This window comes from Amblyomma mixtum, chromosome 3 (genome assembly GCF_055824585.1).
Source record: "Amblyomma mixtum isolate Tamu chromosome 3, ASM5582458v1, whole genome shotgun sequence".
Taxonomy (NCBI): Eukaryota; Metazoa; Arthropoda; class Arachnida; order Ixodida; family Ixodidae; genus Amblyomma; species Amblyomma mixtum.
This window is the reverse complement of record NC_143014.1, coordinates 179104284-179131426: the sequence shown is the minus strand read 5'-3', so window position 1 is coordinate 179131426 and position 27143 is coordinate 179104284. Positions and strand designations below refer to the sequence as shown.

At 43.4% G+C, this 27143-nt stretch overlaps 1 protein-coding gene across 3 annotated transcripts; it reads left to right on the top strand.

Moving 5' to 3' along the window:
• Positions 1-123: 123 nt before the first annotated feature.
• Positions 124-25507, top strand: LOC149352853 (cell division cycle 7-related protein kinase-like). 3 transcript variants are annotated; one of them, XM_089582064.1, is made up of 10 exons: positions 124-186; positions 686-832; positions 1051-1134; positions 1197-1329; positions 4642-4735; positions 4813-4955; positions 9883-10036; positions 13998-14227; positions 19946-20178; positions 25150-25507. In XM_089582064.1, the coding sequence occupies exons 2-10, from the start codon at positions 697-699 to the stop codon at positions 25404-25406; spliced, it is 1464 nt and encodes a 487-aa protein (XP_089438190.1). In that variant the 5' UTR covers positions 124-186; positions 686-696; the 3' UTR covers positions 25407-25507. The 3 variants fall into 3 exon arrangements, with proteins under 3 accessions (XP_089438190.1, XP_089438189.1, XP_089438188.1); XM_089582063.1 differs by having other exon boundaries at positions 126-223; XM_089582062.1 differs by having other exon boundaries at positions 146-500.
• The last annotated feature ends 1636 nt before the right edge of the window (positions 25508-27143 follow it).

Genomic DNA, 27143 nt, shown 5'->3' with positions numbered 1-27143 from the left:
ATTTGTAAGTACACATCATAATTTTTTTTACAATTACGTTTTGTACAGCTACTGGCTTGCACAAACAAATGTATTTTTCTGCTGTCTGCTGCCCTGCCCTGGCCAATGGTCTTGGCTCCATGACTTTGGCTGTGACTGGCGTCGGCGGGCGGCATCGCGGCTTTGGCAAGGCATTGGCGGCATCAGGTAGCGTCGCCGGTATCGGTGGTGTTGCATTCCAGAAGTGCGTAACAAGAGTAGGGACTGTATTGTCTGGCTCTGCTTTTACTGCTTTGGAATGTGGCAGTTCGTAATGAAATTTAGCAGAGTATACCAATAGTGGGATTTTGTGTTAAACGGGACACTCAAGGCGAGGTTCATAGACTTAACTCTTGTGTTGGTGAACGCCAACTGAGTGGGTTTGGCGGGACATTTATTGGGCTTGGAATGTGGCAGTTCTGAACGAAAGTTTTTGAAGTGTACCTGTAGCTGTAGCGATTGACAGGCAAGGATTACTCGAGGTACGTGCATATTACGTTGATTTGTGTGCTCCTGTTATGGACTGCTTGTGTTGGAATACTTGTGAGCTCCGAAATAATTGTAGATTTTGTCACACGTTTTTTTGAATCTTGGACGTTTAACATTGCTGACTAGACCGCGCGGACTGAACAGTTGCATAATTGTTCCTTCTACTTCTCGATACCAGGCTGAAAAGATATGGCCGTGCAAGTACTCAAACCTTTTGACAAATTCTCGACTGGACAGGAAACCTGTAGGCCACTAGGAGATCTACTGAAGGCACAGCAGTCGTCGAAAGCATCTTCGAGCGCTAAGCGCAAATATAGCGCATCAAGTAAGCCCATTGCCGAATTCGATGACATTCACGAACCCTTCTCTGAGCTTAAGTTTTGTGTAGTCTCGATGATAATTTACAGGGGCCAGTTTCTGTCCAACTAATACAGTGAACTGGTACTGCGAAGTTATGAGAAGCTGCCCTAAGAAATTAGATTCGCTATTTGCTGAGGTGAGATTCTGGGTGCTCATGAAGCTAAAGCTACATTATTTCTGCAGGTCTCAGCGATGATAATCTTCATTTGTACACCTACATTCCACAAATTGAAAAGTCTTTCATTCTGGATGGCAAAATTGGTGAAGGTATGTACAGTGGCTGCATTTTTGGTGCAACATAAAACTGAGATGCTTACTACTATTTGCAGGTACATTCAGTCATGTCTACAAAGCCAGGCTGAAGTCGGATCCAAAGCAAACAGAGTTTGCTATCAAGTTCTTAATTCCCACAAGTCACCCGTCACGGATTGCGAATGAGCTGAAGTGCCTTAGAGACATGGGGTAAGAAAGCAAAGTTCTAGCAGCATCTGACCAAGCATTTTTAAGAAGCCACCAGCCACTTATGTGATAGGGGATAAGTAATGAAGGGTTGTCTTCTGTTTTGGTGTGTGTGTGTGTGTGCGTGTGCGTGTGCGTGTGTGCGTGCGTGCGTGCGTGTGCAAAAATTGCAACAGCTGTATTTTTTTTTTGGAATGAGCCATCTTGCATATTCAAACTGGGTATTCAAACTGGGTATGTGCTGCAGTGGATCACCTTCTGTCGGCTCTTATCTCGTATGCAATGTTTCCATTGTATTCAAGTTTGTTCGTAGCTCACGCTGAATCGTTTTTGTTGTCAACTATGTAATATGACATGTGCTTAAATTAGGGGAAGTGAACAGGTTATTAGATGACTAAGTAAAAGGAGCCAGTGATCATTGCAAGCAAGGAAAGCATAGGGATATGTCACTGCTTGCATAATGCTGCTGTGTAAATTCAGCATTTGGTTTGTCGATTAAAGTTTTTTTTCCAGCTTATAAAAGGACATTATAAAGTTGATACCTCTAATTATTTTTCTTACTCCTCAGGTTATAACACGAGACAAAGGCATGCACTAACAATCACCCCTTTGAAATAACTGCTTTAAATATTCTTTTTTTCCGAGGACAATTACTGATTGGAACAAACTTAATAGCTAGACTGTTAATCAAAATTCTTTACTTCTGTTTGAAAAGTGCCTGTAAATGTTGTGAATTTGTGTGTGTTTATATGCTTGTATTTTGTTTTGTCCCACCCTGCTATGATCTGTACAAGATCGCAGTATCTATAAATAAATAAATAAATAATAAATAAATAAACGTCCCAAAGTGGCTCAGTCTGTGAGAGGCGCCGTAATGGAGGGCTCTGAATAATTTCAACCACCTAAGGTTCTTTAATGTGCACTGACATCACACAGTATGCAGGTGTCTAGCATTTTGCCTCCACCGAAACGCCATGGCCAGGATCGAACCTGCGTCTTTCGGGTCAGCAGTCGAGCACCATAACCACTGAGCCACCACAGCGGCAATTTACCATTTGTGTTACATGAAAGTGTATACAGCTCGTTGGGTCGAAAAGCCATCAGCGTCGTAGTAGTTGTAGTTGTCAGCACCATGCGTCAGAAAAAATCGTATCATGCCAACCGTTTGCCACAGAATGTTCCGGATGGTGTCATACGATTCACTGAAGCCTTTCGTGTGACATAAACTTACTAGTTAGTTAGAGCCTAGCTTGTGGCAGGAATTCGAGCCGGCAACCTATAATCGGGGGCTGCGGATGTTCACCGAGATGTGATACAATTACTGTGCCATTCCCTTTCCTCAAAAATGCATTGCATTCAAAGGTGTTTCCAATAGGCAAGGAGTCGCGCCAAACGGGCGGTGGCGTTCCGTGGACTCCCTGGCAGCGCTGCAACACGCTGTTGTGTTCCACTCTTAAAGGCGAAGCTTAAGCGTCCTCCCCAGTTTTTTCAACATAATGATCCACGGAAGCAGATGCAGACTGAGAGAAGAGCAGTGTTACAGTTATGCAATTATTGCTGTGCGGTCATGCCCTCTGAGTGAGCACACTACTCAAGGTGACATGTGGCCATTACTGTGAGCCATTCAAAGGCAGTTTTTCCAGTAGTTTTGTGTAGACCTTCTTCATGTTAGTAAACAGAAGTGTGTGTATGATGTCGCGGGAAGCAAAAGCTGGCAAGCCATATTTGAGCATTGTGCTTCACACTCGTTTCATGTTCAGGTTGCGTTTCCTCTGCTTTCATCATTGTCAAAAGCTGCACATCAGTATGTGCTGATTAGTAGGCTGTATCACCACCACCACATTTTTGTGACGTCGGGGTATGAAGGAGGTCTAGACTTTGTGTTCATGCTGCTGAGCTCTATTGGACCAGTTTGTCCTGCTTTGGCACTATATTGAAAGTAACATCGTGACAGTTTAGTAACATCATGAATTGAGTGAATTTAGAATTTAGAGCAAATTGTTATTTGCACTTTCAAGCAGCTTTGAGGAAAATGTTATGCTTTAATATTTACTAAGGTCTGACTGTAATTGTCATGAAAGAATGTTTCAAGCTAAATATCATCCTTTTCGGGGAAGTCTCATTTGTGACCTTGCTCATGTGTTTGTCAGCCATGGACTAACTTGTTTTCTAAGACAGTGTTTACCTTGATTCGTGCCAGTTTTTAGTACAGCTAAGTTCTGCTCATATCAAATTTTATATGCTGTTTGTGTTGGATGTGATAATGTGCTATAATCACAAGGTTACATAGCATGCATTGAAGTTAGCAGTGCTCTTGTGTAGCGTGTTTGAATATTCAGATATGTTAAGGGTAATACTGGAAGGTTCAAGATGCTTCTACACATTCACCTGTGTGCAGACAGTGTCCGCAGGCATGGCATGCCTCGTGGGAGCAGTGGCATGCAGTGCTTGTTACCTGCATTATGGATGACATAGCATGCCTAGCTCGTTAGCCTTTAACAGCTCCTGTGGCAATAAATGGAGTACAAGCTTTCCCCTGGCCTGGTGCTTGGCTTATTTGAGGTGGAATACTTGGGAAATGGGTCTTTGACCCCATCTTGTGTAGACAAAAATACCTTGTGCCATGACGCATTTTGGCCAAAGCTGTCCTTGCACCATAAAAAATCATTATCAGCAAACTGAGTGTACAGCAAAAGGCAGCTGCTCAGATGCAAAACTTAATGCAGCGTGCACCATGTATGCTCAGAAGTGAGCTGTCAGGAGATCCAGAAGCTAATGATGGGTGTCGCTGATGCATTGCGGAGCACACTGCTCGAGCACTCTAGACAAGCGTGTGGATGTCTGTGCTTGCATTGCCTACAGCTATGATCTCCCACTGTGCACATCGTCATTTCTGTTTGTCAACTCATGATGAGATGACATACACTGCCTCTCGCATGCATTTTCTTCTGCGAATGTGCCAAGGTCAGCCATCGAATTAGCAACATCATCTAGAAACCTATGCTGAGCGCCAGCTCTCCCATTTTTTTTTACTTGTTGCCCCGTATGCACCAGTGAAGTTTTCATCTGCGAATGGCAAAGTTTCCTGATTGTGAAGATTATGATGTGCAAAGCACTTAACGTAGATCACCTTGCTAGCTTTTTCATACTTCTCTTGGCTGAGTAACATTTTTTTTTGGTCAAAAATGAAATAAAATAAATTTGTGATTCTTTTCTTTCTTCTTTTTATTTTAACTGAAAGCGCGAATACCCAGCTTTGTATCAAACAACCATGTAGCATCTCAGGAGGTGCACCTTTTGTTTTCTCCTCTTCAGAGGCAGCGGCAATGTCATGGATGTCAAAATGTGCTTTTTGCACAAAGGCCATGTGGCCATAGTTATGCCATATTTTCCTCATGAGAAGTTTCCTGTAAGTACCATCACACATCAGTTTCTAGCAACGATTTGTGCGGCTTTTGTTGTGCTCACTGTTGCCATGTTTTGCAGGACTTTGTGTGCAAACTGAGTGTTGCTGAAGTCCAAGAGTACATGAAACAGCTATGTATTGCACTGAAAAGGGTTCATTCTTTCAACATCATTCACAGGGATATCAAACCAAGCAACTTTCTTTATAGCCGCAACTGTAAAAGGTGAGTGCATCTTGTTACTTGCTTTCTGGTATTGTTTTAGAAGCTTGTTTATCGGGAAACCTTTAAAGGGAAACTGGAATGGTTTTTTTTAAGAACCCGAGATAATTTAAAGATTCAAATGAAGTTTCTAGGTGAAGCATGCCAAGTAGCTTTGCACTAGCATTTAAAATGGTGACATAATCGCTGACTAAAACAGTGACGATATTTCGGGTTCTCATTGCGTCAAAGAAGTGCGTAAAACTCGTGATTATGTCATTGTTGCCGAAATTTCATATTTCCGTTGCCTTCACCCACATGCCAAGGTAGATTCGCCTAAAAGAGAAGACCTTGACCTATTACATAAAACACTTTTCTCTGATCTGTGATAATAAGGCAGTATAAAAGGACACTACAATGACAACGAAATATCTAAAAAAAAAACTTGTTGTGTACAAGAACCTTTCAGTCGCAGTTTGCAGAGCTCAGTAACATGTAAGTAGCGTAAAGCAGCGTAGCAGTGTTCACTTGTGTTTGCTAGAGATAGGGCTGCAGATTCTCCAAAGTGTTCCACAACATTTGGAGAGATAATACACACATGTACACTTAAAATCACCGAAAGTGTGTGACATGCAAGACCTGTGCAGCAAATTTTAGACACTAAAGCGCTGCAAAGTGCACATTGATCGTGGCTTTGCTCTACCATGAACAGAAATAATTCTCATGCATTATTTCACCCAGTACAGTCAGGGCTATGCATAATCATTCAGTCCTATTGCAGGTGCAACGAAATCAACAGAATTGAGAATGAAAGACGCTCATACAAACTACCAAACGATCGTCCGAAACTCGCATCTGACACTTCTCACACACAGCCGTTATGACACTTTCTGGCTGCTTTAGGCGCCCAGTGACAAGGGCACACCAAAGGGGCTGTAATACCCTACTGTCACAGTGTGATGCCAATGGAGCAGTTTGCACTTTGTCATTTTCCAACGGAGCATCAGTTTTGCATGTGCTGTGTGCTATTCGTCTCGAACAACATTGTGTCTCCTTGGGGAGTAGCATCAAAACCTATGACTGGAACTGTGGCTGATATGCCAAACACAAGCACACACATACGTAGGCATCAAGAATGTAGTACGACAGCAATCTATAAAATCTATCTATAAAATAAGCACTTGAAACTGGCGCTGATAAAAGGCAAGCAGCCGTATGCAGCGAACTCACGAGGTAAGGAGGCTTGCACTAGCAGCTTTGCTCAGAGTGGATGGCATAACAGCCACTGACTGCTGCTGTGAAAAAACGTGAACATAACTAAATTCTTATGAAGAAAAGCATTTACTTTTCGACTAAATGTGCGCAATTAAACCATTCTTAAAACCAGTAACTGGAATGGTGCTTTAAATGGTTATAAACTACAAATATATAGCCAGTTGTTTTTTTCTTTGTTTGTCCACTCATCTCATTTTGGCACTTTAGTTCCACTCCCCTCGCTGATGTCGCTGGCACTTTGTTCTAGGCAGCATTCGAGCACCACCTCCTCAACCCATGTAAATTGACCTTGCACTTGATGCCATGCATTGCCCACCACCGCCAAACTTGCTTCGGCTTTACTTTCGATCGCGCTGGCTTTGTTTCTTCAAGCACCCGTTTCTTTGTTGTAAATGTAGCGCCACTGCACATGACGTCATCACTGCAGCACCTACCACTTTTTGTTTTGTTTCCTGCAAGCACAGCAATGCTTCTCTAGAATTTGCAAGCCTTTTCAACTCTCGCTATCTTCATTCTCGATCGTTCTGCATGTGCAGAAAGTCCTGCAGTGGCTCTTCATCTGCCGTTAGCAGCTATCGGTAGAATGGAAACGGTGGCAAGGAGGGAATACATGGGGAGCAGGTGAAACTGCAGCACACATACTCTCGGCTGTTATCGCAGTGGCCACTTTTCATGTGAAATTCTAGGCTATTAGAATCCAGAAACTGTGGTAGAGGTGGAAAAAATAGCTGTATCTTGTGGGTTTTTGTTAAATTTTCTTGGTCCAAAGTTCAGAATTTAATGCAGTACATCAAAATAAAGCCTTAATTATGCATGCTTTTTAATAACATAAGCTTTGTTAAAGTGTTTCTTGTCTCATTACCGAATTTTATTTGGAAGTCAGGGTTTTTAGATAAGTGCGAATAAAACCTGCAAAGGTATGTTTATTTTCAAAAGGAAAAACTACTCCAGCAAAAAAACAATCACTGTAGGCTGGCTGTATAGACCTTTTCAAAAAGGGCTCCATGGGCGCTGCCATATTGTTCCCTGGACTGTAGTGGGCACCTCGCGCTAGCAAGGTGGAAGCGGCGAAACGCCTCCTCTCTGGACTGCGGGAAACCGGTTCCGCCGCCGCTTCCACCGTGCTAGCGCAAGGTGCCCACTGCAGTCCAGGGAACAATATGGCAGGGCCCAGGTTGGAAAGGTGTATAGTTGGGCGAATCCTTTGCATTGCAGACAGTATCAGATCCTGCCGAAATGGTGTGGATATCCTACAAATGAGACAAAAAACATTGGTAACGTCAGTGCCCTTTTTAAAATGCCCACTGAGTTGAGCAAAATGGGTCAACTAAGAAACTAATTGAAGCGCTGCCACGGATGTTCTGGGCTAGTTGATTGGGCTTTCTTCGCCCTGTGAACTAAAGTCGGATGGTGAGGGTGCATCCTTCCTAGATTGTCAGGAAAACCAGCTGTGGATGCAGCTGAATCACGAGATTTGCGACGTTTAAGGATGCGTGCCATGTTGACAGAGGGGAGCCATTCTCAATGCTTACGCTTCGCTGTTCTCACGTGGAAAAAAGACAAACTAAAGAGAAAATTTAACTACTTTTCTAGCTTCATGCCAGATCCTGGAGCATGTTCAAAAATGGCGCTGAAGCGTTTGAAATTAGCATTTGTATCCTTTGTTAGTGTGTGAACGATGGTCATTGGGTGCAGTAGGAAAGAGGCAGGCCATAGGGGACAAGGAAAAAGTAAACAAACAAAAGCCCTGGAGACACCCGCATAACTGAACCTTGCACAGCGCTGCCCGTGCACGCTCTCTCTCATGGCATAGTTTGCTTTCAAGCTTTCGTGTGCGTACACCTCTCTTACTGCAGTTGTGGAACTACCGTATTTTCCGGTGTATAAGACGTGGCTTTTTTAAAAAATCTTGCTGGTGCGTCCTATACAAGGGTGCGTCTTATGTGCGAATTTTTCGTTTTTTTTTTTTTTTTTTTTTTGCGAGTTCAGAGGTTACTCAGGTTCATGCTCAAGCTTTTTTCACCGAAAAAATATCGCTACCAATAACGCGGTTGCAACACGGTTAATACTTCAATACGGGGACTGCCGTGCGCAACTTTTTTTAGGTGAACTTTATCATGAAACGGCGGGGATGACTGCTTCCGGGATCACAAACCCGCGGCCGTTTCGAAGGTCCCAAGCAAAAGTAATGAGAAATGCTAAAAGATGGCGACAATCGCGCTTCTCGCCATTGTCAAGACAAGTCAAGACAAACCGGCGTTCTTTTTTAGTCACCCTTTGCAACTTTGTTTGCTCCGTGTACGTAGTGCATGTTTCAGCCGCGTTGCCTTGCCGACATTAACATGGCAGCCAAGAAAATGCAGTGCGTGGGAATGGAACAGTGGGGTTCTGCTGTATTGGACTTCAGTCCTAATGCATAACTGGGGTAAAAATACCTTCTGCACACTCTGTGCTGGTATGTGCTTTGCTCTCCCTGATACATGGGAATGGTCTCAATTCTGTGGGCAAGCCTCAGAATTGTGACTGTCAGCATGATTTGCCATGTAAAATGCAGAAAGGAACCTCGAAAATGATATTTTCAACAGTTAGGACCCTTCTATAGTTAACTCATTCAGACCAGCAAAAATCTTTTCTATATCAGTGTCTTTACTGTGTCAATTGTTGGTGATGGCATGGCTCTGAGTATGCTGCTGGTAATTAATTGGCTACTTACTAAACACGTAGTGTTGGTTTATAGAGGAAAAACTCGGAAATACTTTCCATCCTGCTATTATCTCTTTGTGATAATTGTTTTTTTTTTATGTTCTCACGTTTTCGATTTCGTTTACATCTTGTGGAAGTATAGTATTTACATGAATGCAGCGTGGCTACGGATATTACGTGGATTTGATTCCATATTGAAACCAGACTTTTACATGGGCACGGCAAGGGCTTCGATAGCCTCAGTGTCCTCTAAAAGGCAGTAAAGAAACGCGCTTGACATGGTCAAGCGGGGAAAAACCACCCATGCTATGTTGCTGCGCCTCCGCTTCCTGTCGCCGCTGCCTCATGCTTCGCACTGTAACTCTTAACACCGCTTTTTTTGTGCAGTAACTCTAAAAGTTTATTGTTTAGAAGCTAGCGCCTGCTAGTGTAGGTTTAAGAGGTTCTACACTTTTCCTGTGCAAGTGTTGCGTTATGTGCATTCAAAAGTAGATGCCAGTCTTCTCTGGTACAGTGAGCAGATTTGACTGCATCAGCTACATTTGAATGCTGCAAAAAAAGCAATGAAGGTTTACGCACTTTTATGAGAAAACCACCATGCATGAGAAATTTGACAGTAGAGTCATTGCCGAATGTTTCAAGCTTTACCACATGCTATAGGCAGTGCATTTGCCTAGTTTCCTACATTGGAGGTTGGTTCAAAAATTGGTCTTAAGAAAAATATTTCCATCAATAAAAGGATGATTCGGAATTTCGATGTGAAATAAACATTTTATATCAGAAATATTTACTTTTTTTTAATTTCCTGAAATATGGGTTAATATAGTATACAGCCATGACTGAAACTTTAGTGTCTCTTTAAAGCATGTCTGTGTGCTTTGTTAGCTGTTCTCAAAGGTTTCGAGATGTTGATGTGCAGAAATGTTGCTGTTGTTGAGGAATGTGCTGTCTGTGCCGCCAACTTTGTTCACAGATTCTCTCTGGTCGACTTTGGCCTTGCCCAAAGGCTAAGTGACGAATCCAAGGGTTTGACACGCAAGACTCCTGGACCACCTTCGAGTTCTTTGCCACCATCGCAAGCAGCTGCAACGAGAAAGAGAACCAGGACACCTGACCAGGAAAATCAGGTAACCAAGGTGGTTCCTTCTTTACTATGTGTAGCAATGTTAGTATGGTTTGCTTTTGATCTGCTGATTCCTTGTAAATTGTGCTTGCTACAAAACACAGTAGTCATTCAGTATTTTGTATGCAGAAAATACCCAGCTGTCAGTGTGTTCCGAAATTTACTGACAAACAAATATTACAGCGAAGAGATATAGTTTATTTCTATTTACTTAAAAATGTTCTGGGAAAGGGTGTGGAAAAACGTGCAGTGCTGTGTGATATGCACAAGGTTCGCACAGGCCTTGAAATCCTTGAATACCCTTAATTTTCGAAAAATTGTTTCGGGGGCCCTTGAAACTCTTTAAATTTTGATGCACTCCTCAGATTCCCTGAAAAATTTAGATCTGATTTTACTCTAAAAAGCAAGGCTAGATGCACCTACGGGCACCCCTCATTGGGAGCAGTGAAAGACTTGGAGAGGATGGGTAAAACCTTGAGCGACAAAGTGGTACCTGGCCAAACCATGGTCTCGAGTGGCCCGCTTTCTCTCTGTCTCTGACATAGCCTTTAGAGCACACTTCCTTCCCCACTTTCCTCTTTTTCTTGGATGTGTTTTTCTTGTTTCCATAGTCTGTCCTCTCCTTGTACAAGTTGGTGTGAATAAATCATTGTTGAAGTGGAACCCATCAAGCCTCTCTCTGTCTTCCGCTGTTCCCTCTGAGCGGCGCTCACCTATTTGCAAAACCAGTGGCAATGCCCCTGTAGTCATTGAGAACAGTTGCCGTCATGGCACCATTTTGCCTTTGGGCTGTTTGGTGGAAATTAGAATGCCATGCCAGGTGGAAAGTGCAGGTTTCAGTCTGCCTGGCTTGAACAGGTCGATTATTATGGATGGGTGACAGCGGACTTAAACGATCCTCATAGAATAGTGTATGTTGTGCCAGAAGATGGTTGATATGGCAGCAGTGGGTGAATCAGCACTAAAAAGTCACCTGAAAGACTTGAAGCACATCTTCAGGCCAGTGGCATTCAGAAGCAGCTATTCTATTGGAAATTTCATGCACGCTGACAAAGAATTGCCTGGAATGCCTGCACGCGATCTGGAGGATGCCACAGAAAGTCTCATGTAAGTCGGAAAAGGAGCTCTAGCTTAAGTACTTGGCCGAAAAAAAGACAGAAGTTCAAAAAATGCTAAAATTTCTGTGGGAGTCGGCAGATAGTCTCTCTGAAGGTGCCAGGATTAAGAATGGCATAACTGTCCTAGTCAAGGCTTAAGTTTCCACTGAAGGGCCAGTGAAAAGGAAGCAAATATGGTGGCCGTGGAGAGGGAAATCTGAGCTAACCAAGATACAAGGGATTCCTAATCTGTGTGATCCAAACAAGATATCTCGCCCTTGATTATTGCCCTTTTGTATCCTTGAAATTCCGGAATTCTCCTGAAATTTCAGGTCATATATTTTGTACTAACCCTTGGTTGTACCCAGCACCCCCATTGCACATGGCAGCATTGGCAATCATACATGGGTGCCTTGCGGGTACAGAATAATCGAAAAAATTGGGGGGCAATTAATGGTTAATGCGGCAGAAATACAACACACAGCGCAAGCACCGCACCATGAAACACACGTCTAGACTTGGTGAGGAACGAACCTCATCAACAAGTATGGAGCATGTAACACACATTCAGACTTGTTGAGCAAACACTGCCAGCGACTAGGGAGCGCTCATCACACGTCTGGACTCGTTGAGGAACTAAGTGCATCTGCGGGCACCTGACCGCTGACAGTGGAAACCGCTTTCCACCAAGAGGAGGCTCCACCCCCCACTCCTCTGTGATTGGCCGAGCGCCAGGTGTGCTATGTACTGCGTCACACATTACATCACACTCTTCTCCACTTCCGGAGTCCTCCTCTTCACTCTCCGCCTTCCTCAGGGCATGAAATCACACCCTTCTCTCCTGCTAAAATTACCCTTTTCATGCTCTGTGCAACAAACACCAGATGCCACCGAGTTTTCGTTGACATAGCTGTTGTAATGCTGTCACCTTAGTAAGATTTGTTCTTTAAAGGCTTAAATTTTTGTTGTATGTTAAATTACATTGTGTATGCCTGTGCATTGGTCTATTTCTGGCTACTTGCTTCGCTAACCAGTATTGGTAAGAGGCCAACATTTTTTTGAAGAATTGCTGCTTTGCAGAAAGTTGCTCTTTCTGAAAGTGCATGTGCTCTTCTGTGTGCAGTTTTTTTTCTTTCTTGATCATATAATGAAACTATGTACAACTACATTATTTGCAACTCATATGCTGCAGCTTAGTGTACACTTTGAGCATGCTCATATGTTTCTGACAGACAAGTAAAGGCATCATGATCCTTCTGGCTTCATAGATACTCTCTGCTGATTCTGTGGGTAGCTTTGAAGTTTTAGAGTGAAAACTCTTCATGGGAGGCTTTCCGTGAAGAAGATATGTGTGACCCCTGTCACATGTTTAGCGGCACAATGACTGGATGGTGCTGTGTGCACTTGTGTCTGAGATGGTGAAGCGCGGATAGAGTGAGGAGGGGTGCATGGGTTACAGTGATAGCATAAACGTTGTGTGATGGATGGAGTCAAGCATAAGGGTGAGGAGGCAGTGTATATTCTCTTGGTGCCTTGCTTGCGTTGCGAAGACTACGGTGGAGGGGCAGAGAGGGTGCTGATAGCATGCCTGTATGCTAGCGCTGTGTACCAACGAGTATACACACAGGGCTCAGCATAATACTGATGTCAGTACCTTTAACTCTTTCCCTACCGCGCCCATTGAGCATCGTTAGCCCGCTAACCATCATTTCATGCCCCGATTTCAGAACCTGCTGCGTTGCTAATGACCACGCTGCAGATGTAGCTTGTAGGCCAGGAACCAAAGTTTTATTTCCGATGTAGTTTTCTTTTGTCCCGCGAGGGGGCGTTTTCTCAAGCGCTGCAAAGAAATGATGACGCGAACTTGCGCTCATTGCCCGCTATGTTGCCCACAGATGACGCCTTCGCTGCTCGACTTCGGAGTCTTCCGCGTTGCTTACAGGCACGATGCGCACCTGGCTTGTAGCCGGAGAACTGAAGTTTTGTTTCTGATATAGTTTTTTTTGCCCCTACAGAACGGCATTTTTTGAATGCACTCCGAAGATAAGGTACCATCAAAGTCGCTTGGCAGCCTCCGCATGCGCGGCACATACTCTAAGACATAGCAAATCTCAGGACTCCGTTTCGTCTGCGAGTGATTTAATCGACGTCCTGTGCAACAACGAGCCTGAAAATGTTGCAAGATACTGAAGATGATTCAGTTTTCACATTGGTGATGATGGAAACCAGCCTGAAACACAGGCGGCCGTGCTCCGAAGCACAACTATAGGGTTTCCAGTTATTGTTCTGTAGCAACAGTACTATTCAAGATAGAAATGATTTTTTTTTTTTTGCAGAGAGTGGCCAATAGAGTAACAAACATTTTGCGTATTTCAGAAAATGTTTATCATTTTTTTTATTTTTAAATAAAAGCGTGTTTTGGCAAATTTTATTGAATTTTCTTCTAAAATCTTTTTTAGCCAATAAAATTTTTTGTTGCAACATGTAATTTGTTTAAACGTATATTAATAGAAAGCACCTTTATTCAGCTCTGTTTTTGGGTATTGCAATCAATATTGAATGCAATAGTTTTTACAGAAAAAAAATGTACTGAAACCTTTAGAAAATGGTCATTTTCCCCATGGTAGGGAAAGAGTTAATTGGAAGGTGCGAACAAGGTTCCATAAGTGCATGTACAGGCACCAGTGTATGCTGCATGAACCAAATGGTGTAGATATGTCAGAGTAGTGATGTCACGACGTGGATATAAGGAATGGTGTTTGGCATCACAGACACTAGGGGGGACTCTGAATGCTAGCTTTTGCTGAGTTTAGCAATTTGCGCAGCATAGTGTAAAAGTGCGTAATTTTTTCTTTGTTATTTTTCCAGAAAGCTCAAGTAAAGCGCCAGTGCCTGCCAACACACATGGGGCCGCCACTTCACACACTCAATATGCACAATATTACTGAAGCAGCTGCTGCAACAAAAAAAGTGCAGCCAGTTGCAGCACCTTCAGGAAAATCTGTACCTAAAGGGACAGCTGCTTCAGCACGTCGTGGAAAGCCAAAGGTCTGCGGCTGCTTTGGAAAGAACGAAGTCTGCAGTATCTGTCTAAGCAGGTACACCTTTTTTGCAAAATGTTTGCCATAAGCAAGGATTGGATGCAAATTACAATGGCGGTCAAATTATTCCTGCACCAATGTGCTCTTACAGGTTAACCTTGCAAGGTGCTTATGCAATTTATTTAGGTGAGTGTATTCTCAACCAAAAATTGTAGTGGTCATTTGTTCAGTCATTCAGAGAAAATGCATTGTACAATTGCCTTTCATTAACTCTGCTGTGTCGGAACATGCAAAGTCTGTTCAAATTGCTGAAACTTGAATGAACGGATGCATTTTAAATTAGCAGCAAATTAATACTTTATTTATGTGAAGTCTTGGTTGTGGCTGTACATCTTGTTCTTGAAAGCATTATTACAAGGAATCTTGCAATGCCAGTGTGCTGTAAAGCCTAGTTGGTGCTGTTTTTGTGCACAAAGAACTGTGCTGTTTGTCGAAGTGCTGTCAGTTGTAGTTCCTGGGGCATCTGAGTCGTTGCCACTATGGTCGCACTAGAACAAGCCCAGCATAGGGCATAGGGCTTGCATGAGGTAATTAGGGGCCAAGCTTGCAAAGCTGTTTTGCATGCAAAAATGATGCATGATAGGTCATGGTTTATGAGCGTGGTGATTCCCTCTCAGATGGTGTGCACACAGTTGTGCAGACAGCAAACTCGTCAGCTTTCTCTGAGAATATGCAACAGCTAGCAGTGATTCGTTTCAGACGAATTCAGCACTCTTCATAATGCAACAGGGATAGTTATTGCTTCAAATATTTCTCAGTGAACTGGGCAGCACGCCCATTGATGAAACCATGTGGGCTTAGGTAATTTCCTCACTTGTTATATTTTACTGTGGGTTCCTATGGTTGGATACAACTCAAGATTAGAGTGGCGGATGCTCTTCAAAGGAGGCCCTCCAGTCAGTGGCGTCCGTGACACTGGGGTTAATCTGCTAAACTGTGGTTTATCCCCTTTCCTCTGCCAGCCCCTGCAATGTCACCCTTGCAGGTCCAATGAGATTAACCATGGTGTCACTAGAATCAGTGGACACCATTGCTTGGAGGGCCTCTTTGTGGAGCATTTTCCACGTCGTTCTTGATTTGTATCAGACTTGCATCGTGCACATCTTCAAAAAAAAAAAAAAAAGTTATCCGACAATCCCTTGAGTGCTGATGACAAATCCTGGTGCATTGATGCTACTTTTTTTTACCATTGTGACATAAAATTTTCTACATGTCTGCAGAAAATTAACTGTTGGTGTTTTGCATTGCAATAGTAATTGCCTTTCTTGAGGCTTACATAGACTCTTTAAGTGGGGAAGTGTTTTTCTTTGAATAGAAATGGTGAGAGGCATCTGAAAGGGATACGAGAGGTAGAGCGTTGGTGGGTCACAAGCTCTTTTTACATAAAGCAGCTTTGTGAAGTTGTCCCTGATTAGCTGGCTGAAGTGTTGCTTTCATAATGTGGCATACATTGAGACATATTGCATCCACGTTTTTCTCTGTAGTCTTTGGTGAGCTATATATTGCAAATTGCTGCAGAAGGTCTTCATTTGGCACATAATTGAAACTTTGTTGAGTACCCCGTGCTAAGAAGCAGTATGAAAGCTTCACCCTGCTTTGCCTGCTGAAATTCTCTATGGTATATCGACAAGCCATACTACGCAAACAATTCTCTTTTCACTCGTTTAGGAACTGGTTTGCTCTATTGCTGCTAATTGCATTCAGAGGCAGATCTAAATGGTGATGTCCAGGTTCCTGACCTTCTCGGATTTTAGTTTTGCATTACTATATCCAGCTAAGTGCTTCACATAGGCGGACTCTTTTCTTTTTCTCTTTTCTGGGCAAAAATTTGTTTTTCTGCTGAATGTACTTATACATGATTGGTGCAACGTTGTTGTAGAAACGCTGTCATTTGCGTTTTGCAGACATATAATATTATTAAATGGATATAAGCTAATGTCTTTTTGTTTACTACAAAGCACCAGTTGCCTAACATTGATACTGCACATCAGCTCTGCAAGTCTTAATGCATATACAGTGAAAGCTCATTAATTTGACCCCCATTCATTCGGAAATTGGATAATTCCAACTGCCAGTTTAGTCCCAGCCAACGTCCATGTAAGTCCATGGCGTCAGACTCTCCCTAATTCGGACTCTGCGGCTCTCGCACCAGTTAATTCGAACGGCTTTCCAAGGGAAGGCTGCATCCGAAGAAAGGCCGCAATGGTCAAAATAGCCCTACTCAAACCTGAATTGCATGCTGCAGAGTCGCCCGTGCACCTGTGGTGTGTGTGCAACGCCAGGTATGATGAAAAGTGGACGGCACAGTTTCCGGAAGCATAGTCTGACTGCGCAGTTTCGGTTTCGCTTTTCTGGGCTTTTCACCAGCCTGTAGGGACGGCGGCTGTTGGCTGCGCATCAGCCAGCCAACCAAGCCCTCGCTTCCATCCTTGTTATTCTTTCATTCCCCTGTGCCAAAACTGCGCACTCGTCACATGCAGTTCGCTGTTAGTACAATGATGCCTTCTCACACGCGACGCAGCCTCTTGCAAGGGGGCTGCACTGCTACCGTGTAGCACCGTGAAGGATGCCGTGGGGGGTGGCCTTTGTCATTTTAGAGCTGTTCTGCTTCGACGCTCCCAATAGCATGCATGCAATAAAGCCTTGATGGAAATGTGAAAAATAGTCACTGTCGCGCTGTTCTCATCTCTCATCGCAGTCGACCATTGCAGTCTTTCACCAAATAAATTTACTGCGATGCAAGCTATTCTTGTCAGTTTTAATGCAAGAATTGCATTTAACTGCACATTTGCACCTCTTTGTTCACAAAATTTTTCAGTCCTGTTTCTGTCTGTTTGCTCCGGCCCCACCTCTAGGACCTGCATAAGTGCATAAGGTACTACTTGAATGAGGTTCTAAAATTCTTGCATTGTGTTTTTTTTTGTAAGTTCTAGTTCACAACAGCATCTCTTTGAGCTATGCAATTGCATTGGGTTTTAAGTTATCACCTACGTTGTGAAGGCAGATATGAACTGCGTCGGAAAGGGAAATGTTGTACTGAAAAGACTAGGCAGCAGCAGCCAGCGACCTTTCAAGTCGTCCATGAGGACACCAGGTGATCCCGCTTGTGCCAAAGCTAGTGTCTTTATTTATTTCACTGCCTACGTCTTCCTTTGCCTCACAGCACCATTCCATGGCTGGAAACCCCCCGTCCCCCCCCATTTGTGCGCGTTCCGTGACATAGTTTCAACACTTGCTTTGCAACTGTCCAGCAGGCTGTCCACATGGGATACGCTCTTTGCAAACGTGCGCTCGTTGCCTACACTCCTGCTGGTTGCAACTGCCCGATTTCACCCAGCGCTTGAGATGAAACGACCACTTCGACTTGCCTCAGAAAATTTCGTGCGCAAACTGTTAAGAACACTGGTTGATCAGTGCACATGCATTCCTACAGTGGGGTAGTCTAAGCATAGCACGAATTACACTGCTACTTTTTTTTGGGGGTCATTGAGTACAGACTTGGATAATTCGGGCATTTTTTTTTCCAGTCCTTTGAAATTCAAATTACTAGCTTTACTGTATTTACTCTAAAATGTTGTCTCACTGTTTGACGAAAAGGCATGGCGTCGCGACACTCATTAGCGTAGCGCAGATATGGACAGAACTGAACGCTGCATGCGAGTCTCACATGTGAGACACACATCTACTAAACTGGGCACCTTTGAACGTGTTCGGAGCCTGAGGGAAAGCAAAACTCAGAAAAACAAATACTGGTAACTGCAGAAGAGAGAAAAAAAAAATGCTGAAAAAAAAATTGACCAATGCAGTTTTCAAGTATGAAAATGTGAGCTTGTTTCATGCCCTCACTCTTCAGCTCACTTCATTCATAGTGCAATGAATGCTCTGTTTGCAGTTATCCTCTCGCTGAAAGGCCATTTGATTCACTGTTGTCATATGACATACGAGGGGGTACCCAAAAGAAACCGAACTTATTTATGTATTCACATTTTAAGCACAAACCTTCAATCCCTTTCAAAGTACTCTTGACTTGCACTAATACACTTGTTTAATCTTTCATTCCATTTTTCAAAACGTTGTTTAAATTCATCTTTTGTGATGCTTGACAGCGCCTCCGTCGTTTTTTTCTTCACCTCAGCAACATCAGCAAAACGCTTTCCTTTTATGTGTCTTTCATTCTAGAAAACAAAAATAAGTCTCATGGGGCAAGGTCTGGTGAGTACTGGGGGTGAGGAACAGGGGTTGTACCATTTTTGGTCAAGAATTGTTGTACAGACAGGGCTGTGTGAGCAGGGGCATTGTCATAATTGAAAAAGGAGTCACCCGACTGCCACAAATCATGCGGTTTCCGCCGCACACTATTGTGCAATATTTTAAAAACTTCGAAGTAGAAAGCCTGACCCTGCGAAACAAACTCTGAATGGATGACTCCTCGCACATAAAAAAAAAACAAATCAGCATTGTTTTGAGGTTTGGTTTCACCTGACGAGCTTTCTTGGGGCAAGGCGAACTTGAAGTCTTCCACTTGTTTGATTTTCGGGACTCTTCTTTCAAAGCATAGCATGCTTCTACGTGACCTTTTTTGTTCAGCAGTCTGCAGTCGTGGCATGAATTTGGCAGCCACCTTTTTCATTCCCAAATCTTCTGTCAAAATTTGCTCCACTGAACTCCGAGTCAGTCCCGACAGCTCCACAATTTCTTCAGTGGCTAGTCGTCGATCTTTGTTGATGATTGCACAAATTTTTCAACATTTTCATGTGTTCGGGCTGTGAAAGGACAACCAGAACGAGGTTGGTCATCACTTGACATTTCATCATTTTTGAAACGGGAAAACCACTCAAACACTAAGTTTTCCCCATAGTATCATCCTTGTATGCCGCTTTTAACATTTCAAGAGTTTCTGTTCCACTTTTTTTCAAGCAAAAAGCAGAATTTCACCGCCGCCCGATGTTCACAAAAATTAGTTATTGCAAAAACTACACTCATATAAAACAGTTGTCACTATAAATACTGCTGAAATTAGTCTGACCTCATTCAGAGATGGCGCGCGGCTTACAGACTCTGGAATGTTCTCTCTATGCGCTCCTAGCAGCAAAACGCAGTGCTACAAAAGCTCTGCCCCCCAAAATCTTAGTTAGGTTTCTTTTGGGTACCCCCTCATATATTAGAACATGCCCAGCATGCTCACATATCTTGTTTTGGGGCACTGGTGCTAAAATGAACTTCTGATAAGGTGGACAAATTCTGCGGTCCACGTGCCACCACTCGGCTCTCGCAGTGCGTTCTCAACTGGTGATTGTGGCTTTAGCGACGCGAGTGTGGTGTAGTTGTAGTTGTGCATGAACTGTAACATTCTAACACTACCTCGCCCTCCCTTTTGCCCACAGCTTTTGGCTGTGCTGTTTTGAGCCTGTTGCACTGCTGCCACTAAAGTCCCCATTCTGTTATGGCCTCCTCACCACATTATTACTAGTAGTAGTCACAGCTCCCATGTTGATATCGTGCATAGTGGCTCAACAGAGTGCTCAGAACAATTGAAATTCCGTATATTGAACACAGTGCACTTTGGCGAGGGAATTTCATGAATTCATGTTGTGCCAAAATTCATATTAGCCAAATTGAGATTCTACTGTGATGAAATGGTTGCCGTGGTGGTGCTTGGTTTGCATTCTTACAGTGTTACTTATCTCGCGGTGTTTCCAATTTTTCAATCTGCAGACCAGCAGAAATTGCTCCTCGCGCTGGCACTCCTGGTTTTCGAGCCCCAGAGGTTCTCTTGAAACAACGGAGCCAGACTACAGCTGTGGATATGTGGTCAGCAGGTGTTATTTTTCTCTCCCTGCTGTCGGGTCGCTATCCCTTCTTCCGTGCCCAAGACGACCTCACTGCATTAGCAGAAATTATTGCAGTAATTGGAAGTTCTTCTGTACAAATGGCAGCTGAAAAGATGGGTAAGTATGTCTTTTTGCTTGGAGAAAAGTTACCAGTGCAATTACAAGGGAGACTACACTTAGTGAGCCATGAAACTAGAACATCTGACCAACAAAATTAGTGTACAGCGGACAAGGGTTTGGAAAGAGGTGCTTGTTTTGACATAAATGACGGAAACTGACAGTCACCAAAACCAAGGAGCACAGGGGATGTCTTTATCAATGAGAGATCAATAAAAGCAGAAGAAAAAACAACCACACGCCGCCGGTGGGGTCTGAACCCACGACCTCGAAATTTCACGTCCGCTGCTCTACCAACTGAGCTACGTCGATGGATGTCCAATCTTCTGCTTTTGGGGGGTACTTATGAGTAGTGTAATGTAACCTTGAGAGTGTTCACTAGCGCTACTCTCGTCCATAGCGGCGGGCGCAGTACGTCCTGTATTACCACAAGTGCCACGTAGGAATGTGATCGAACATGAGGGCGGAAGCTGTGCGAGAATCCTCTTACGCTACCTATGGCACCAAGGCTGCCAGATTCTGCTTTTATTAATCTCCCATTGATGGAAATCACTAAATAATAGAAAAAAAAAAGCATCCCCTATGCTCACTGGTTTCGGTGACTGCTGGCTTCCATCACATAAAAATGCAATGTGCAATTCTCTGCAATAGTCTGCTTGCTTGCCTGCTGTTTTTTATTTTTGTGCTTTTCAGGTAATCGTTAAAGACGACAGGGTAAGCACTCTAAAATGCACGTTCACTGTGCGACTGGCACAGTCATTTTATTTCAGTACAGTTCTCAGTTTTCCTATGCCATAGGAAAGTTGAAGAGGACAAGACTAAAGGTATTCCGACACACTGGTCCTCGTAGAGGCACTTGCCTAAGGCTCTGGCCCTCGTAAAGTATGTGCACTTGGTGCCAGTGGTGGCCGGCAGAAAGATGTGTACAACATAAAGGGTTCATCAGTGCTATTTGAAGTGGTTTTATTTTGTGAAAAAACATTTGCAGTGATATCTTAAAAGTAAACTACAGTAGACAGTAATTCAAACTTCAAGGGACCAGGGATTTTTAATTTAATTATCAGAAGTGCACCTTGATATCATCTAAGACAAAACGTGATTTTCTTTATGGCTGTCTATGCGTACAAATAGTATTTTGGAACTTTTTGTATGCAAACCTAGCTAAAAGCATGAGAACAACGTAAATTATTCAAGTGCACTGATGTTATTCAACCAGGATTCTCCAGCTGGTTGTGTAGTTGAAAAGAAGTTATCAGTAATGCACTGGTTTTCCAGTAGAGTAAAACCATGTTAATTGGGACCTCATGGGACAGGAAAAAATGTCCGAATCATCAAATGGCTACAAAACAAAACAGAAATAAGGAAATAAGTACAAAAAGTTTCGCATCGCAGCAGATCTAATCGATTGAAGAAATAGTCTGATTTTGAGTGAAAACTGCATGGCAGTGACGATTTTCGCAGTTCTGCCATTGCCAACTATTGGGAATTTTGAAGAACTGTTCCCTTCTGTGGTGTTTCATATGTGCGACGCTGTAGTGGTGGAGCCTCCTCACAAGCAGCGGATTCCATGTAAGGAGGTTTCACAATACAAAAACCACGAGCAGGTCATGGTGAGAGCGCATTTTCGGCGCACAGAATTATGCGAATGGAAGCGAGGGGAGCGCACATTTGAGCGGGAATGACGAGATGCCTGTGACGCCTGCGGAAGCGACATGCCAGTCAATGTCCAAACGGCACGCAGCTTGGCTTGGCTCGCTGATGCGCGGCTGACAGCCGGTATCACCGAGGGTTGGTAGCGAAGCTCAGAAAACGAAACTATGTGGATAGGGGGTGCCTCCGATTGCTTGGAATGGCGATTGGACCTCGATATGGTCCCACTTTGGACCGCATTCGAGTTGACCAGTGGGAGAGGCCGAATTTTCAGCTGACATAACACTGCAAACTTGACGTATCTGACTTTGGCTGCCGTTCATTCGCGCCGGGAGCAAGACAAAAAGTTTGAGTAAGTTATTGAAGTGAAACTACAGTATGAATTAAGCAGCTTTAAAGTGGATTGAAAATGTACTCAGCCAATCAAAATTTTGAAATTTGTTTGCATTAATCAAAAGTGCGAATTACCAGAGTTTCAATTATCGCTAGTCTGCCATAGTTTGAAAGAGCTGTCTTGAAACGCATTGCTTCACCAGTTGCGTTTAAAGTGGTGAGCATAAACATCAGTGAGCATCAATTAGAGATGGCTGGCTGGCTTGTTTTAAGTTGCTCATTTTTTTGTTACACTGGAGCAGTAAATACAGTAAAACCTTGTTAATATGTTCAAAATAACTGAATGTTGAAATATCAAGGGGACCAAAAGAATGACAACAAAGTGTCTCACGTCAATATACCCTTATTTTTTGCAAACATTTCTGATTGTAGATTGCTTTGTGTGAGAAATTTGAATGGCGATAGCTATTTTTTGCAGTTCTGCTGAATGGGACAGTGGTGCAGTAGGCATACACTATCAGATGAACCAACAGACAAGTTCCCTGGGTCACTGGGGGCATCAACAGCCTCCCCACACACATAGCCTGCAAAACAAACAAAAAAAGCATACCCTGCGTGCATGTACATGATGTAATGTGAAATGATTTCATGCTCCGCACTAAGATAAACACTGACAGCACGATCCGTCATAGAAAACAACAAAAAGAAAATGGCAGAGCACTGCACAAAGTAAGATATGTTAAGACATAAAGTTGGACTAGTTGGTAATGGCTTACTGAGTTCGTTTTCTTAGTGTTTTTTTTTTTTAACACAGGCATTGCATCTAAGACAACACACGAGGGACACCTGCTATTGTGTCCCTTGTGGGACACTCAAGGAACCCTTGCGGCTGTCCCTTGTGTGTTGTCTTAGACTTGGTATCTGTGTTTAAAAAAAAAAAACGCAAGGAAAATGAATCCAGTAAAAAAGCATCGGTCGTACCTTCTCAACTGATCATAGTTGTGAGTATGGTGCCTTAACATTTCGACTTGACACCAGTGCCACTTGTGTTATTGTGGCCATGATTTAGAGTCGCTTACTCACTATCATCAACACCAAATCTCTGGATCTTGTGTACATACAAGCTTTTCCGGCTGTCTGAATTAACCGAAGTGCGGCCAAATTACTTTGAAATAATGAGCTTCATCCCCTAGAATAGTACACAAGTTTGATGGGACTAGATAGGGTGTCCCAATTGAACTGTATACCAATGCTTTCTCCCAGCACATTTCAGTGGGCTGCAGGCCATCTTTTGCTGTGTTACTGAACAAAAGTATGTGACAAAAACTTTTGTTCAGCGGTACTTATCTTCAGTAGCCTCAAAATTTTGGGCGAAGATAATGCATGGGATGGAACATGTGTGTATATGGTCGGCAGTGACTTATGGGAATGGAGCAGTTTTGTTCCGAGAGTAGGCCAAACCTTGTTTAATGGTTTTGTTCTAAGTAAGAGCTGAAAGGGGACTGGAAGTGATATATATTTGTGTAGATATGCACTTTTGCAGAATCTGTGCCATTCAGCAAAACATGACCAAATCAAGGTTGTCTCCTACTACAAATGGCTGAGAGTTGTGTGGTCATGATTTAAACATGGGCAACTGGCACCACCTGCGTCACATCCTGGTTTTTCATGACATTTCTGTCATAGCCATTCCTCTTCACATAGTGTGGGACATAATGATGGCAGTGTGTACACTAGTGCTGTATGCTATGTCAAAGTAAATATCACATAGTGTAGGACGTAATGATGGCTGCTTGTACACTTAATGCTGTACAGACTGTTAAGTCAGTCAGAGAAAATCGAAAGAAAATTCCCTCGGCCTAACCTCCCACTTTTTTGGACTCAAATTTCACACAAAGATGGCATTTGGCGGTCAGTTTTGTATTAAGTTTGGATGGGACCAAAACAGCAACCTTTCACAGCAGTGGTACTGGTAGTGCCATCTGTGCCCACCAGAGGAACGAGTGCTCTGCTGTTAGCTACCGTTGAGGCTGCGTTGAGATTTAAAAGGGGGAAAGTGGTTGAGAGATTGGTTTTAAAGCGCTTTCTCCACTACTGTATCAAAATAGAGCACAGAAAACATTTGCACGCGATTGCCTCCCTCCCTGCACTCTGTTTCTCCCATGCGTTTCTCCGCAGCCTGCCTGCATGTTAGAGTGCTCATTCATCCCGAGTGTGCTTGATGGCGCTACCGGCATCATTGTTGCGAAAGCTTGCCGTTTTTTTGGTTCGCTGTTGCCACAGACGATGGAGATTTCCGCTTAGTTTTGACCGAATCAGGCAAGTACTCCACCCAAACGTCGTCATCATCATCAGCAGCAGCAGCCTGACTACGCCCACTGCAGTACAAAGGCCCCTCCCATGTCTATCCAATCAACCCTGTCCTTTGCCAGTTGCAGCCACCGTATCCCCGCAAACTTCTTAAACTCATCTGCCCACCTAACTTTCTGCCGCCCCCTGCTACGCTTGCCGTCTCTTTGAATCCACTCCATTACCCTTAAGGACCAACGGTTATCTTGCCTTCGCATTACATGCCCTGCCCAAGCCCATTTCTTCCTCTTGATTTCGACTTGGATGTCATTAACCCAAACATAACATAAAAGAAAACTGACCACCAAATGCCACCTTGGAGCGAAATTTGAGCCTGAAGAAGCGGGTGCTTAGGCCGAGAGAATTTTTTTTCGATTTTTCTCTGATTGACGAAACAGTCGATACGTTATATCAAAGTATATCTCAACTACATTTTGTGAAGTTCCGTGAACGCACATAAATGACAACAGAAATATGTGATGCAGTGCATTTGTCTCTTACCATAGAATGGGTTGTGCCAAAAGAAAAGGGTAACTCGTTATTCACTTATCTAGTTCAAACATCTGTTAGACCCAGTGATTTCTTCCAAAACTTTTTGTCATGGTAACAGATTGATTTGTACTTTTTGTGGTCACCTAGGAAAACGGCTTACTCTCAGCCCTGAAAAACCTGCACTGGATCTCAGAACTTTGTGTGAGAGACTGCGAGGGCGTGCCGAAGTGAAAGTTCGGAAGACACCTGGTGGAAAGGAGAAGCAATACTTCAGCTATCATGAATCATGGCTGCATGTGCCAGACTCTGCGTATGACCTGCTGTCGAAGCTGCTTGACCCAGACCCTGTGACTCGCATCACAGCCGAGAATGCCCTAATGCACGATTTTTTTAATGAGCCCTAACGTTGTTGCGAAATGTAAAGTTCTCAGGATTATCTAAAGAACTCTGTTCGTAGCTTGATCTCTGCATATTGAATTTTTGGAAAATAAAGCTTTTGAGTTTGCGTGTTTTTTTTCACTTTCTATGAATATTATATATCAACTGATTATCTTCAAAATCCAGGTATAGCTTGTGCTCATGCGCTCAGCTGTGGTATAACGGGCAATGGAACAGCTCTATAGACTAACTGTTCTACCCTCATAGATATTACAAACGTGGCAGCTCAGTTTTCAATATTCTTGTTTTTGTAGAGCATATGTGGTGTGCAAAGGCTAGCCAGCCGTCATGAAACTTGGCGCCTGGCAAGGCAACACTGAAAAGACTGCTACAACAGATGTGAATCTCCAGTCAGCATGCGTGCAGTTTTTTATAAAAACACCAGCTCTTGTATTCTATTGAGCAGAAAGAGGCAGAGCTAGTGGTTTGCTGTAAGTATATAGCAAAAACAAAAATTACCGGCTGCACTAAGCCAGAACTTGGTTAGAGGAAAACTGGAATATACAAACTGTTGCACATGTTTATAGCTGTCATTATTCACAGTTTCGGCTATGAGAAAAATTTACTGCACTTTCCATGGCCTGTCAAGTCGGGGTTCATGACTGTGGTGCCACTGTGAAGAGCAATCGGGGGTGAAGATGTGAAGCAGAGGTAGACTGACAGGTGCTTCACATAAGGTTTTATCTTTGTTCCTCCCTTGTTCTCTGATAGCCGAGCTTGCAGTTTCTTTTTTTTTTTTTTTTCGGTTGGTGTTGAATGGATTCTATGGGAGGATTGGGGGCGTGGACTTCATTTCCCTCATCATACCCGAAGATTTCTTGAATGAGCTGCTCCCTGAAAGCCAGCTGATAAAATTTGGCATTTTAGGCAAGCTCTAAAACATCAGAATCAATGAAATAAGTTTTAGCTATGTGGTTTGAAAGCCAGGACACTTTCCAAGTCTTGCCAATAGATGCTGCCGCCACTGAATCATCCGGGTCCGTTACGTGCAAAAAAAAAAAACAAACAAAAAAAGCGAAAACCCAATTTTGAGAAATGATTTTTGATGGCAGAGGGCCAGAATAGATTATTCTGGTATTTCAGTAGAAATAAAGTCGCGGCAGGTCAACAATTCCAATGTATATGATGATTCCAATGAACATCAGCATCTCCAACAGATTCACGTCTTCCCATGAGCCGTCGCGCCGAACTTGCTGAAAATCTTCATCCATGCATACTTATTAGTGTTTCCGCACACGGTCTTCATCATTTCTGCCGTGAAGAGCATCAAAAAAAAAGTCGAGAAGTCGAGCTAATCTCCGAGCGCCGCTCCGCAGCGATGCGCCGATATGGACACCTAGCTATCGTCTTGGTTGAAAAACGCGACGCGACCTTGAGCATTTGGCAAACTGCCTTCGCCATACGTTGTCAAGACCCTGAAGCACAAAAATAAACCACTCTCATCAATTACAAACCGTATGAACCGCAGAAAACCCACAGCGAACGAAAACAGAACTTACATGCAAGTACGCGCTGACGTTCCAGGCTCCAGAGGCGAAGTCTCGCTGTCGAAACCGAAATCCAACGTTTGTACATTGTTGCCCGACTAATAACCGCTGCTTTCGTCGCAAAAAACGAAACCGAAACCGGCCGACGTACTCGGTGTTAGCTTTTGTTTTCGAGGAGCGCGCGGCGACGTGGACGAGATTTTCTCCGGCTGACGC

Bases quoted from the DNA above. Each gene is read 5' to 3' on its own strand.
- LOC149352853 (XM_089582064.1), top strand. From the start codon at position 697: ATGGCCGTGCAAGTACTCAAACCTTTTGACAAATTCTCGACTGGACAG. The intron at 833-1,050 runs GTAAGCCCATTG...TTATTTCTGCAG, and splicing joins GCGCAAATATAGCGCATCAA to GTCTCAGCGATGATAATCTT. The intron at 4,736-4,812 runs GTAAGTACCATC...CATGTTTTGCAG, and splicing joins TTCCTCATGAGAAGTTTCCT to GACTTTGTGTGCAAACTGAG.